This window comes from Zophobas morio, unplaced genomic scaffold (assembly GCF_036711695.1).
Source record: "Zophobas morio isolate AGI-343-1 ecotype UQ-CSIRO unplaced genomic scaffold, CSIRO_AGI_Zmor_V1 ptg000006l, whole genome shotgun sequence".
NCBI classification, from domain to species: Eukaryota; Metazoa; Arthropoda; class Insecta; order Coleoptera; family Tenebrionidae; genus Zophobas; species Zophobas morio.
Window position 1 is genome coordinate 8,894,555 of NW_026972111.1, and position 14,529 is coordinate 8,909,083.

Below are 14,529 nucleotides of genomic sequence, written 5' to 3' on the forward strand. Positions count from 1 at the left end.
TCTTTTCACAATATTTTATGGGTCCAAGACAAAAATAATTCTTGTTAGAAATACTCGTAGATACACAATTTTCTTGATATTATTTGCGTCCTCTCAAAAAAACTAAAGTTTCCTGTTTGTTCTTCTGCTGAAGTACTGAAGGAATGTTGCTGTCATAGGACTTCAAAATATTTTTTCTTTTGTAGTCCTATGACAATCTCATTTTTTATTAGTTTTGCTCAACTAACAAGTAACAACATTTCTATTTTATTTTCATTTATAATTGCAACTGTGACTCAAGATTTTATCAACAGCCTCTAAAATTTGCAAATTATTCTTCATAAAATCATTGGTAAAACCTATTATAAATCGATACTTTCTAAAGAACTTTTAGAATATTTTCTCCCAATCGAAGAAAAAAATTTGAAAATTTGAACTGGACATAGAAAATAAATTAAATAAAACGTAAAGTTGTTATCCGAAAAGTGGGGCTAAATCTGAATTTCAACACGGTATTTCTGTCGTAGGGCGCTGAATTTATTATTTATGATGGTAGACTGTGTGGTTTCTAAAATCAATTGCAAAATATTATTGTAAGTATTCATTTGCACAAAGTTAGAAACAGGACTTTTACTCTATCAAAATATTTACCTGTTGTTTTTAAAATTGTCCACGCATTTAGTTTTTAAAGATTACTAATTTATTGTTCATTTACTATGACTATGAATATAGTATCTTCATCTGTAGTACCATATGAATTAGTGTCTAGGAAACCATATTAAGAAATATGGTGTTTTTTGTTCACAAGAGTGAACAAAAAAAAAAACTTAGTCCGGAATTGGGCATATAACAATATATGCCAGAGTTAAATTTACAAATCCCAAAGATGAAAAAAATTATAGAATGAAAATAATTTGGCAACATTAACTTTTTTCATTTTCGCAATGTATTTTTTATTTTTTTCGAAATAAACCTTTTTGTTTTTATACGTATTTATTACATTATTTTGATATTTATCACAAAACTACAAGTATCCTAAGAAAGAATGTGTGAACTGTGCTAGTAATAAATTAAAACCTGAAACAAATCATTACGTTTATACATAGATTAAAGATAAATTTCTTTCTTTTATTTTTGTGATTCACGATGGTACGATTTGAGCAAAGTAGTGTGTAGTACATTGCGTACACGAATCAATGTTTAAATTTTCATGATGTGATTGTGATCCTTTTTAAATTGCGTGGCGACATCTAGAAATATTTTAGGCAACGACCACCGATGACGACTTAAAATTCGGGTCGGAAACATCCAAGGCGCCGACACGAGTTATTCGTATTCATCGTATTGAAGGATTTCTATGTTGTGATTCAGTGTTGAGCTCGTCTTATTAAACTGTCTAAAATCCAGAGATATGTAAAAGACTAGATACAGACATTTAATGTTCTCGTGGACATACGTTTAGGGCCAAGATGTCACTGTACGTTTATATCTCCCTCTTTTTCTCTAGCACGTATAAAGGTAACCCGATATCTGAAGGTCTCGCTCTGTACGGCGCAACCAATCAGTTGGCGCAACGTTTGTCGTTGATGCCGTTCTTGTGTTTGTGCCGGTCCCTGTCAGACCACTCAGACTGTGGGTGGTTATGATTATTTATAATTGCCGCCATTAGAACGGGCCAATAACAAGACAACCACCTTTTAGAGAGTGATCGATGTAGCCTACACTTGGCATTCCATAGTACTGGTGCTGATATAGAAAAGGATAGGCGACACAAAGTATTGCTACTCTTAGATCATAGATGTTGGCCCTAGATCGGGAAAGCTATAACCGCATCTGTCTTTTACATATCTCTGGTAAAATCTAAACAAAATGCTGGAAAGTGACGAGACTGTGACTATTACAGACACCACCGAGTTACTCGGAGATGTCACATCTCTCTACCTCAACCAGAAATTTTCTGATATTACGTTGCTAGTCGATGACCAAAAGCTATACGCTCACAAGGTTAGTTTACAATTACTTGGTATGAGTTACCAAAAATGTATTAGAAGAAATTTCACCACGAAAGGTGACAGGGGCGGGGCTCAAGGTGCGCAACTTGTAGTCTGGCTAGCAGTGGCGTAACATCGATGTATTGAGAAGGGAGGCTCGGCTGTGTTTTATTTCTTTTAAAGACAATTAAAAAAAGAACATGTACAAAAAAAAATAGAGACAACCATATAATACAAATAAATTTGTTTGATAAAAAATCGTTCAAAAATAAAAATAAAAATGTTATCAGGTATTGAAATGAAAATTGGCGAATGATTTTCTCAAAATTTTCGTCTAATTAGTGACTTTCGGTACAGGTTTTATTTTTATCAGTGTAGAGAAGCTTGATTTTTCTTCAGAATTGACTTTTCCTTGCTCTTTTGCAATGCTGTGATATGCGTTTATCTAAATTCCAGTAGCCACCCTGACACGTTCTCTATAATTTGCTATGGGAATTGTAGTTCCTTCTTCAGTTTCTTATTTCATGAAATGCATGATCCCTGCCATTATTTCTCTATTTTGAAAATGAAGGGGTTTTGCTAGTTTTTGAAGTGAACATCTTCACTTAATTTAAAATCCAAAAAAGGCAGTAACGTACTGTAAATTGACGGTTTTTTTTTCAAAACACTTTATTTTGTAATACAACAAATTACAACACTTTATATTTACCAAAAAAAGAACAGAAGTCAAATTATCTTGTAAAAGACAGATTTCTTAAAAACGAACTTCCAAAACACAAACGACCAACAAAGCAAAAACACAACGAAACGCGGGAAAGCAGTCAACAAGCACGAGACAAAGGAAGATAAATGTAGACAAGAAAAGACGAGACGAGACAAGAAAAGGAGAAGACGGGCAATGAGACGTTAAATTATTTGGACAGTTTCTTTTATTGTCAATAGGATTCCTATTTCTTGAAAATAGTTACGTGATTTTGACTTTGTTGGTGTTTTCTGTTTTAAACAACAATTTTATTCATTTCATATTATTATAGGGCATTAACAAATCTTTAAATTCGCTTTCTATAACGTGTTGTGAAATATCCTGTTTAATTGGGGTTGCTGCGGCAGCATGTGCAAGCGTTGTTAGAAGGAAGCGAGTCCGAAGTCAAGCTGAGTTGCATTTCCTTTTCCGCGATTGCTAAGTATCGACTCAATCAAAATTAAGGAGGTCATGTCATTACTCCGCAACTATGGCCGGTCACATGACTATAGTTGTCAATATATAACTTTTGGCTCGCACCTGAAGAAGTTGTTGTATTAGTTGTATTTGTATTTGTAGTTGAAGAAGTAGTTGTAGTTGTAGCAGACAAGGGATAATTGTAACCAACACCCGTACCAGCGACATTTCCTTCTAATAAATTTGGTATACTGCCCAATCTGTTTGAATTGCCAACCCCTACGCGCAACAAACGTCAACGCTAATAAAATATTAGAAAACTGGTATTCTTATTAACGCCAACAATATTTTAATATTTCAAAGTATGTAATAATATTTTGAATACCTCTCGGATTATACTCAGTATGTTTTTAAATTTTCATCCCCGCTGCCACTGCTTTCACGACATCCGTAAGACCAAACCAAAACTGTGTTTGGCGCACTTCCACCTGCTGGACCCTTTCGTGGTGAAACCTACTCCACACTTTAGGTGATTCTGGCCGTGAGGAGTAAATACTTTGAGTCTATACTTTACGAAGATCCGCAAAACACAAACCAGGTAAAAGATTTGAGAATTTTTTGCAAAATAATCTTACACAAAAATTTTAGACCGAAATAACAATAACCGATATGCCTTTTGACGCTTTACGTGGTCTATTAAAATACATTTATACAGGTGAGCCATCAGTTTTTACAACAGAACCAGATTCATGGATAAATTTCAGATACCATCGATGTCGATTCAACACCTCAGATATTTGAATTTGCCCATCAACATTCATTAACAGATTTACAAACTACCATCGTTAAAAAACTAAAACCCCTTCTAAATTTGAAAAATATTTGCGCCGTCCTCAACACTGCCAATCTCTACAATTTAGAAGAACTGCTCGTAGCCTGCTATTCTTTCATGGACGTTTACGCACCTGAAGTCGTCACCAGTGACTGTTTCACCGACCTGTCCCAAGTAAAACCAAAGTACAGTATAACCTCGATAATCCGAATTAATTGGGGAAAAGGTGTGTCGGATTAGCGATTTGTTAGAATCCGCGAATTTCCCAAAAATCTGAAAGGGAATTGAATAACAACTTCATACACTGGTGAAAAGAAACTTCAAGAAATAAACCTTAATTTTATTAAACAGGAATAAAGTAATTTTAAGCAACAATGGATAATTGATACATTCGAAAAAAATATTATTCCGTGACCATAAACACGCTATATTTTTGTAATCAACACGTAGGGATTTATTTATATTCCTGAATTTTTTGAGAATGTTTATATGAAATTTTCCATTATGTATTCGTATTACCGCCTTATGCAAATTTCGACCCATTCTCGACGATTTTCGAAATTTAAGTAAATACTAAGGTTCTTGTAGATTTTGGGCCGCAGAAATAACTTCTGGCTTCATTCATTTCTTCGATAACCTAAACCGTTTTCCAGAATCGTCTATTGAAATATACAAATTGTAAAAATTAAAAGGAAAATCGAATTTCACACCGAATTTTCCGAAAATATTGCCCCGTTACCATAAGCATACTATATTTTTGGAATCAGCACGTCGGGATATATATTCCTGAATTTTTTCAGAACTTTTACAACTTTTTCAAAAATGAAATTTTCCCTCATGCAAAGTTCGACCCATTTTGGACAATTTTCGAAATTTAATACTTTTTCTTCGATAACTTCCCTTTTTTCCAGAATTCTTTGATTCAGTGCATTGAAATATCGCAAATTTTAAAAATTTCAAAAAATTCGATGCAACCTGTGTACAAAGAAGATCTTGTGTCATTTTTGCAAGTAGGTACATGGTGCATGTTTTCAAGTTCAGTTCGGATTATAGAGTTTTTGTTCGGATTAAAGAGACATCAACTTCAACTAGCCTCTGGTAGGATTACTGGATATTCGGATAATCGTGGGTTCGGATCATAGAGGTCATACTGTAGTGTTAATATTTACACACGTTATACTTTTGTTACAGAAATCGATGATTCAACTTTTACAACGCAATAGTTTTACTGCTCCTGAAATCGAAATTTTCAAAAGCGTGACTAAGTGGTGCAAAATTAACAACGTTGTTGAAGATTTAGTTATACAGTGTGTTCGTTTATCGTGGATGACAGCCGAGGACATCGTAACTACAGTCTGGCCTTCGAAACTATTCGACTGTGAAAAGTTGTTACAGGCCATTGCCGAGATCGTGGGCGCCAAAACAAAAACTTCCCCTTCAAGAGGGTTCTATCGTAAGAATTTTTCTACAAATTCGGGATAAAAATAAAATGAGAGTTTTTAAGTTGTGGGTGAAAATCTAGCAACTGCTGAACACAACGCTGAAGTGATTCTTGGAAAAAATACATCTTGGTTGTTGACAGGCGATGGAAACATAAGAAGTAAATATGCATACCACGGTATAGACGGTAAAAGTGGAATTATTGTGAAGCTTGGTACTCCATGTTTTGTTAACCACTTCAAAATGAGACTATGGGACGGGGATACCCGGTACGTACTAAAATATTATTTACAGTTTTAAGAAAATTCGTTTTAGGTCTTATTCTTATTACATTTCGGTTTCTCTTGATCAGAAGAATTGGAGAAGAGTTATTGACTACAGTCGTATTAGGTGTGGTTCAGACCAGGTTCTGTTTTTCATTCAGCAGATGGCTCAGTATATAAAAATTGTAGGGACGCAAAATACAGCCAACGAAGTAAGAATATAAATAGTACTCAGGTCATTTATTTACTTTTAAATTAGGATTTTCACATCATATCTTTCGAAGCATATTTCAAAAGTGATATACCTACAATTAGAAATGGTATTATTTGCCCCAATTACAATGTTGCAACTTTAGACAAGAAAGCGATTATTATTTAAGGGTAAGCGAAAGAGTACATGTAGAATAATAATAATATATACGATCTGTGTACCAGAATTTTTGTGGATTTTTACGCAACTTTGTCGATAACTCAATTTTTCAATATTCCTTCCTTTTGATAATTTCGACCTTTCTTCGGTCACCTTCACAAATTCCCTACAAAGATTTTTGTGAAGGTACAATTAAACCTCTCCAAGTTTTTCTCATTTTCATTTCTCCAAAATCGTCATTAGTGAAATTTTTTTATGATTTTTAAAAAATACAACCTTCAAATCAAATATTTCGAAAATCTTGGTCCGAGCCTTTGTTTTCGAATCAGCTCTTCGAGATCTATATTCCACTATTTGTTCTGAATTTGAAGACAGCTTTGTTAAGTTCGATTTTTTAGTAGGTACTTTCCTTTTTGAAAAATTCGATCTCTTTTCGACCACCTTCGAAAAGAAGCTAAAGAAGTTTTTTTTTTATTTCGACCTCTACAAGTTATTTTCTACTTCATTTCTTCGAAAATCCGTACTATTTTTCCAGAATCACCAATTTAAACTACAGAATTATTATTTTTTAATTTGACTTTCAAATCGAATATTTCGAAAATCTTGGTGTGACCCCATAAATATGCCATATTTTTCGAATCAGTGTTTGAGTTGTATAAACCATAATTTTTTGTGAATTTTTAGGGCATTTTTCAATAGCTCAGTTTTTAAATACATACTCCCCAATATGAATTTTTTTACATTTGCTTGAGCACTTTCGAAAATTACCTACAGGGATTTGTTTGTAGGATTTCGACTTCTCGAATTTATTTTCGGCTTCAGTTCAGTAATACTTTTTATCACTTTTTAAAGTCGCCAACATAAAATGTGGCAATTTTGGAACAAAATTTGACTTTCATGCTGAATATTTCGAAAATCTCGATCCGAGACCATAACCATATTTTGTTTCTCGAATCTGCTTCTCGAGATTAATTGTGAATTTTTAGGCAACTTTTTCAAACTCAATTTTTCAATACCCTTCCCATTTTGAAAATGTCGACATTTTTTATCACCTTCGAAATTACCTACAATGATTTTTTGTAGATTTCAACCTCTAAAACTCATTGTTGTCTTCATTTCTTCGAAAATCTGACAATATCAATTTGGACTTTCTAACCGGATTTTTGAAAATTTTTGTCCCGAACCGCGAACACGCTATTTTTCAAAAATTTAGCTTTTCAGTAGGCACAAAATTTTGACTTTTTTTCAATCACCTTAAGAAGTTAAGTACATACAGATATTTTTTTACAGATACTGATTTCTAGAAGTTGTTTTCGGTTTCATTTTTTCGAAAATCCATTTTGCCATATTCGGCAATATACTTAAAATGTGTCAATTTTTAGGAATAAAAATAATATATTTTTACACTGAATATTCGAAAATCTCATTCTGAGGCTATGAACATGCTATGTTTTTCGAATTAGATCGTCGAGATCTATTTCTCAGATTTTTTCTGTATTTTAAGTAACTTTTAGGCAATTTTTTGCAAAGCTCAAATTTTCAATACCAAACAATTTTGAACATTTCGACCACTTGCGAAAATAACCTACAGAAGTTTTTTTTTAGGTTACGACTTGTAGAATTCATTTTCGGTGTCATTTCTTCGAAAATTCATTCTTCCAGAATCGCCAATATAACATACATAATTTTTAGGATTAAAAAAATGGCTTTCAAACCGAATCTTCAAAAATCTCGGTCCAAGGCCAAAAACATCGTGTTTTTTGAATCAGCTCGTCGAAATCAGTTTATGTTTCAGAATTATTTTTTTTTATGTTTAAGTAACTTCTTCCTAAACTCAATTACTGAATACTCATCCGCCTTCTTAAAATTCTCCCCATTTTTTGCCCACAATCGAAAATCACCTAGAGGGATTTTTTGTGGAGTTTGGAATCTGGAAGTTTTTTTAGCTTCATTTCAGTTCGAAAATTACTTAAACTCCTAGCGTCTTTCCAAAATCGCCAATATAAATTAAATATTAGGGATTAAAGGATTAAAAAAAAACCTTTTAAAGCGAGAGTTTCGAAAAACTATTTCAAATACTCATTTTTCAATCTCTCCCCCTCTACGTCAAACTCTTTAATTTTTTTCATTTTTGGAAAATTACCGAAACATATTTTTTGTAAACTTCGACATATGAAGTTATTTTCAGTTTCATTTCTTCGAAAAGTCGTATAAATTCTAGTATTAAAAAAAATGACTTTGAAACCCAATTTTTCGAAAATCTCCATAAACACACCATGTTTTTCGGTTTAGTTCAATTTTTCAGTATGAACTTTTTGACCGACTCTTTTTCGAGCATCGTCAACGTCTTTTTTTCTCTTACAGAACTCCAGAAGTTGTTTTTGTTTTTTTTTTAATTCTTATCATTTTGTCAAGCAATTTTTATAATCTTTAAAAATTTGGCTTTCAAACGGAATTATTCGAAAATCTTAGTCGCAGACCATCAAAACGAACAGTATCTAAGAACTAAATGAAGATAAAGAGAGGATAAAAGTAGTTTTGCAAAGTTTCTTTTTTAATTGACACTAATTGTCCGTTTACGACAGACAACAAAGATTGTTTTGTAGGATACCAAAAGATGGCAATATTATTCAAAGAATAGTTTTATGGTGTGCATTACCATTAACCATTAGGTATACCATCAGTAAAAAATACCTTTTCACAATATTTTATGGGTCCAAGACACATAATTCTTGAAATAGATGCACAGTTTTCTTGATGTTATTTGCGTCCTCTCAAAAAAAACTAAAGTTTCCTGTTTGTTCTTCCGTATTATTCACTTTTTTTTAGATAATTTTTTAACCACTTCTGGTTTTATTGATATATCTATAAATTAGAAATGTTTCCGTCACTTCAGACTTTCAGCAAAATCAAAAGCGCATATGAAATCTTCAAGGAAGATATTTTTCTTTCGTAGTCCTATGACATCTCATTTTTTATTATTTTTCCCGAATTAACAATTAACAACATTTCTATTTTCATTTATAATTGCTACTGTGACGCAAGATTTTATCAACAACCTCTAAAATTTGCAAAATATTCTTTATAAAACCTAATATAAATCGACACTTCCTGAAGAACTTTTAGAATATTCGTCCCTAATCGAAGAAAAAATTTTGAAAACTTGAACTGGACATAGAAAATAAATTAAATAAAACGTAAAGTTGTTATCCTAGAAGTGGGGCCAAATTTGAATTTCAACACGGTATTTCTGTTGTAGGGCGCTTAATTTATTATTTATTATGATAGACTGTGTGGTTTCTAAAATGAACTACAAAATGTTAGTGTTAGAAACTTTGTGCAAAGGAAAAAAAATATATCAAAATATTTATTTACCTGTTGTAATAATAGTAATTTGACATTAACTTTTTTCATTTTCGCATTGTATTTTTTTATTTTTTTCGAAATAAACCTTTTTGTTTTTATACGTATTTATTACATTATTTTGATATTCATGACAAAACTGCAAGTATTCTAAGAAAGAATGTGTGAATTGTGCGAGTAATAAATTAAAATCTGAAACAAATCATTACGTTTAAAGATTAAAGATAATTTTTTTTCTTTTCTTTTGTGATTCACGATGTTTAAATGTTCATATGAAGCGATTGTGATTCTTTTTAATTTGGGTGGCGACATCTAGAAATATTTTAGGCAACGACCACCGATGACGGCTTAAAATTCGGGTCAGGAACATACAAGGCGCCGATACGAGTGATTCGTACTGAATCATTTCTATACTGTGATTCAGTGTTGAGCCCGTCTTATTAAACTGTGTAAAATCTAAACAAAATGCTGGAAAGTGACGAGACTGTGACTGTTACAGACACCACCGAGTTACTCGGAGATGTCGCATCTCTCTACCTCAACCAGAAATTTTCTGATATTACGTTGCTCGTCGATGGTCAAAAGTTATACGCTCACAAGGTTAGTCTACAATTACTTGGTATGAGTTACCAAAAATGTATTAGAAGTAATTTCACCACGAAATGTGACAGGGACGGGGCTCAAGTTGTGCAACTTGTAGTCTGGCTAGCAGTGGCGTAACATCGATGTATTGAGAAGGGAGGCTCTGCTGAGTTATATTTCTTTTAAATACAATTTAAAAAAAGAACATATCCAAAAAAAAATAGAGACAATCATATAACAAAAATAAATTTGTTTGATAAAAAATAGATGAAAAATTTTCGTCTAATTAATGACTTTCGGTATAGGTTTTGTTTTTGTCGGTGTAGAGAAGCTTGATTTTTCCTCAGATTTGACTTTTCCTTGCTCTTTTACGATGCTGTGATACGCGTTTTTCGAAATTCTAGTAGCTGCCCTACAGTAAGTAAACATTTTCACTTGATTTAAAATCCAAAAAAGGCGGTAACGCACTGTAAATTGACGGATTTTTTTTCTCAGAAGACTTCTTATTTTGTAATATAACAAATTACGACACTTTATTTTTACCAAAAAAAAAGAACAGAAGCAAAATTGTCTTGAAAAAGACAGATCTCTTAAAAACGAACTTCCAAAACACAAAAACTCCAACAAAGCAAAAACACAACGAAACGCGGAAAAGCAGTCAACAAGCACGAGAGACAGGAAAATAAATGTAGACAAGAAGAAAAAGACGAGACGAGACAAGGAAAGTGAAGACAGGCAATGAGACGTTAACTTATTTGGACAGTTTCTTTTCTTTTCTATAGGATTCCTATTTCTGGAAAGTAGTTACGTGATTTTGACTTTGTTGGTGTTTTCGGTTTTAAACAACAATTTTATTCATTTTGTATCGTAATACGGCATTAACAAATCATTAAATTCGCTTTCTATAACGTCAACGCTAATAAAATAGAAACAATATTTTAATATTTCAAAGTAATAATATTTTGATTACCTCTCGGATTACATCCAGCATGTTTTTAAATTTTCAACACCGCTGCCACTGCTTTCACGATATCCGTAAGACCAAACCAAAACTGTGTTCGGCGCACTCCCACCTGCTGTACTCTTTCGTGGTGAAACCTACTCTACACACTTTAGGTGATTCTGGCCGTGAGGAGTAAATACTTTGAGTCTATACTTTACGAAGATCCGCAAAACACAAACCAGGTAACAGATTTGAGGATTTTTTGCAAAATAATCCTTACACAAAAATTTTAGACCGAAATAAGAATAACCAATATGCCTTTTGACGCTTTACGTGGTTTATTAAAATACATTTATACAGGTGGACCATCAGTTTTTACAACAGAACCAGATTCATGGATAAATTTCAGATACCATCGATGTCGATTCAATCCCTCAGATACTTGAATTTGCCCATCAACATTCATTAACAGACTTACAAACTACCATCGTAAAAAAACTAAAACCCCTTCTAAATTTGAAAAATATTTGCGCCGTCCTCAACACTGCCAATCTCTACGAGTTAGAAGAACTGCTCGAAGCCTGCTATTCTTTCATGGACGTTTACGCATCTGAAGTCGTCACTAGTGACTGTTTCACCGACCTGTCCCAAGTAAAACCAAAGTACAGTATGCCCTCGATAATCCGAATTAATTGGGGAAAAGGTGTGTTCGGATTAGCGATTTGTTAGAATCCGCGAATTTCCCAAAAATCTGAAAGGGAATTGAATAACAACTTCATACACTGGTGAAAAGAAACTTCAAGAAATAAACCTTAATTTTATTAAATAGGAATAAAGTATTCTTAAGCAACAATTGATAATTGATACATTCGAAAAAACTATTATTCCGTGACCATAAACACCCTATATTTTTGGAATCAACACGTAGGGATTTATATTCCTGAATTTTTTCAGAATTTTTATATGACTTTTTCAAAAATGAAATTTTTCATTATGTATTCGTATTACCTCCCTAAAGATTAAGGACAACTTTTACACAACTTCTACAAAAATGAAATTTTCCCTCATTTTTTCGACCCATTTTGGACAATTTTCCAAATTTCATACTTTTTCTTCGATAACTTCGCTTTTTTCCAGAATTCTTTAATTCAGTGCATTGAAATATCGCAAATTTTAAAAATTTCAAAAAATTCGATGCAACCTGTGTACAAAGAAAATCTTGTGTCATTTTTGCAAGTAGGTACATGGTGCACGTTTTCAAGTTCAGTTCGGATTATAGTATAGAGTTTTTGTTCGGATTAAAGAGACATCAACTTCAACTAGCCTCTGGTGGGATTACTGGATGTTCGGATAATCGTGGGTTCGGATTATAGAGGTCATACTGTAGTGTTAATATTTACACACGTTATACTTTTGTTACAGAAATCGATGATTCAACTTTTACAACGCAATAGTTTTATTGTTCCTGAAATCGAAATTTTCAAAAGCGTGGCTAAGTGGTGCAAAATTAACAACGATGTCGATGATTTAGTTATACAGTGTGTTCGTTTATCGTCGATGACTGTCGTGGACATAGTAACTACAGTCTGGCCTTCGAAACTATTCGACTGTGAAAAGTTGTTACAGGCCATTGCCGAGATCGATGAAACTTCCACTTCAAGAGGGTTCTATCGTAAGAATTTTTCTCCAAATTCGGGATAAAAATAAAATGAGAGTTTTTAAGTTTTGGGCGAAAATATAGCAACTGCTGAACACAACGCTGAAGTGATTCTTGGAAAAAATACATCTTGGTTGTTGACAGGCGATGGAAACATAGGAATGAAATATGCATACCACACTATAGACGGTAAAAGTGAAATTATTGTGAAGCTTGGTACTCCATGTTTTGTTAACCACTTCAAAATGAGACTATGGGATGGGGATAACCGGTACGTACTAAAATATTATTTACAGTTTTAAGAAAATTCGTTGTAGTTCTTATTCTTATTACATTTCGGTTTCTCTTGATCAGACGTATTGGAGAACAGTTATCGACTACAGTTGTATTTGTTGTGGTTCAGACCAGGTCCTGTTTTTTAGTCAGCAGATGGCTCAGTATATAAAAATTGTAGGGACGCAAAATACAGCCAATCAAGTAAGAATATAAACAGTACTCAGGTCATTTATTTACTTTTAAATTAGGATTTTCACATCATATCCTTTGAAGCATATTTCAAAAGTGATATACCTACAATGAGAAATGATATTATTTGCCCCAATTACAATGTTGCAACTGTAGACAAGAAAGCGATTGTTATTGAAGGTGAAGGGTAAGCGAAAGAATACATGTAGAATAATAATAATAGTAACGATCATTTTCTAAGAGAATGTCTCTCCGACTTGTTTGATGGTTCTTTAGATCGCACTAATTGCTATCACAAAATAGACCATGGACATATTACAATACAACTAGGTACCTCAGTGCAATCTTAAATTTTTGTTTGTAAAAATTACTAATCTGCAGCTCAACCTTACATGATTTCAACAATGAGATTTTTATTAGATGATTGTTCTGATGCCAGACACTATAATTATTTGGTTGAAACTTCTATCAATTATTCAGATTGGGAGATTGCTGTTGATCGAAGAAATGAAAATTGCTCACTTTGGCAGAATCTTCATTTTGAAGAAAGGGCTGTGGTTTTCATTAGAATAACCGGAACTTACGACTCTTTACTCGACGTGAGTAACATATAATTTAATATTATTACAATGTTTGAGTGTTTGAACTTATAATGAACGATTTTCGCTTGCAAAATTCTAGGATTTTCTTATGTCGCACTTCGAATGTCCCTCCGAGATGAAGAATACTTAAATGAAAAATCTGGCTATTGCTAACATGGTGTTTACAAAACGCATGCTTTATATGACAAATAATAAAATAAATTTATCATACATGTTGTTTTTCTTACACATACATTTCAACTATAGGTTCAGTAAAAACAATTTGACTACATTTCTAACTACGTAGTTAGAGTAGTTAAGAAGTAGTTAAAGTAAGTATAAATAAAACAGTACTTAGCCAAAATATACATACAGTTTCCGACAAAAAATTTCAAACATCACTTTTCTGTCATGTCAAAAATTTTAATGTAGTCTATGCTTTATTCCTTATTGTCATTATTTCGGATAGCTGGAAACTTTAAAAATTCCAGCTTACGCTACAGCACATTCATATAAGTGTCAAATGTAAAAGTTAAAAATGACCGTAAAATATTTAGGTTAGAAACATCTAAAGGTTGCCTTACGCTATCTGACCACTGAGTGACATTGACGTCTGAAATTTTTTGGCGGCAACTGTATATGTATTAATAAAAATACAGATAAAGTACTAGGTATAATAACTTCACTTCCTACCATTAAAATATCTTATATTAATAACAACTCTTTGTTATCTTTTAAAAATTACAATAACTCGAACCTTTCGTCATTTAATTTAGTCCTTGATGGCCTCAGGATTTTGCAACCGGAACTAAAAGTGCTCTCAACAGGCGTTGATGACGTAAGTCACACATATTTCCTAAATATTTTTAAAATATTTGGAAAAATTTTTAACAACCTTACGTCT

General features: G+C 32.7%; 1 protein-coding gene across 1 annotated transcript; it reads left to right on the forward strand.

Moving 5' to 3' along the window:
• The first annotated feature begins 1,725 nt into the window (after window positions 1-1,725).
• LOC135123509 (BTB/POZ domain-containing protein 9-like) lies at window positions 1,726-13,856 on the forward strand. Its single transcript, XM_064048234.1, has 14 exons — window positions 1,726-1,983; window positions 3,659-3,727; window positions 3,778-3,844; window positions 3,894-4,135; window positions 5,153-5,414; window positions 5,466-5,670; window positions 5,717-5,876; window positions 12,345-12,594; window positions 12,646-12,850; window positions 12,897-13,056; window positions 13,104-13,231; window positions 13,286-13,374; window positions 13,426-13,643; window positions 13,726-13,856. Exons 1-14 carry the CDS (start codon window positions 1,849-1,851, stop codon window positions 13,774-13,776), a joined length of 2,241 nt encoding a protein of 746 aa, XP_063904304.1. The 5' UTR covers window positions 1,726-1,848; the 3' UTR covers window positions 13,777-13,856.
• Window positions 13,857-14,529: the final 673 nt, after the last annotated feature.

Coding starts and splice junctions, on each gene's coding strand:
- LOC135123509 (XM_064048234.1), top strand. CDS start 1,849: ATGCTGGAAAGTGACGAGACTGTGACTATTACAGACACCACCGAGTTA. Junction 12,851..12,896: donor CTATGGGATGGGGATAACCG/GTACGTACTAAA, acceptor AATTCGTTGTAG/TTCTTATTCTTATTACATTT. Junction 13,232..13,285: donor ATTGTTATTGAAGGTGAAGG/GTAAGCGAAAGA, acceptor TCATTTTCTAAG/AGAATGTCTCTCCGACTTGT.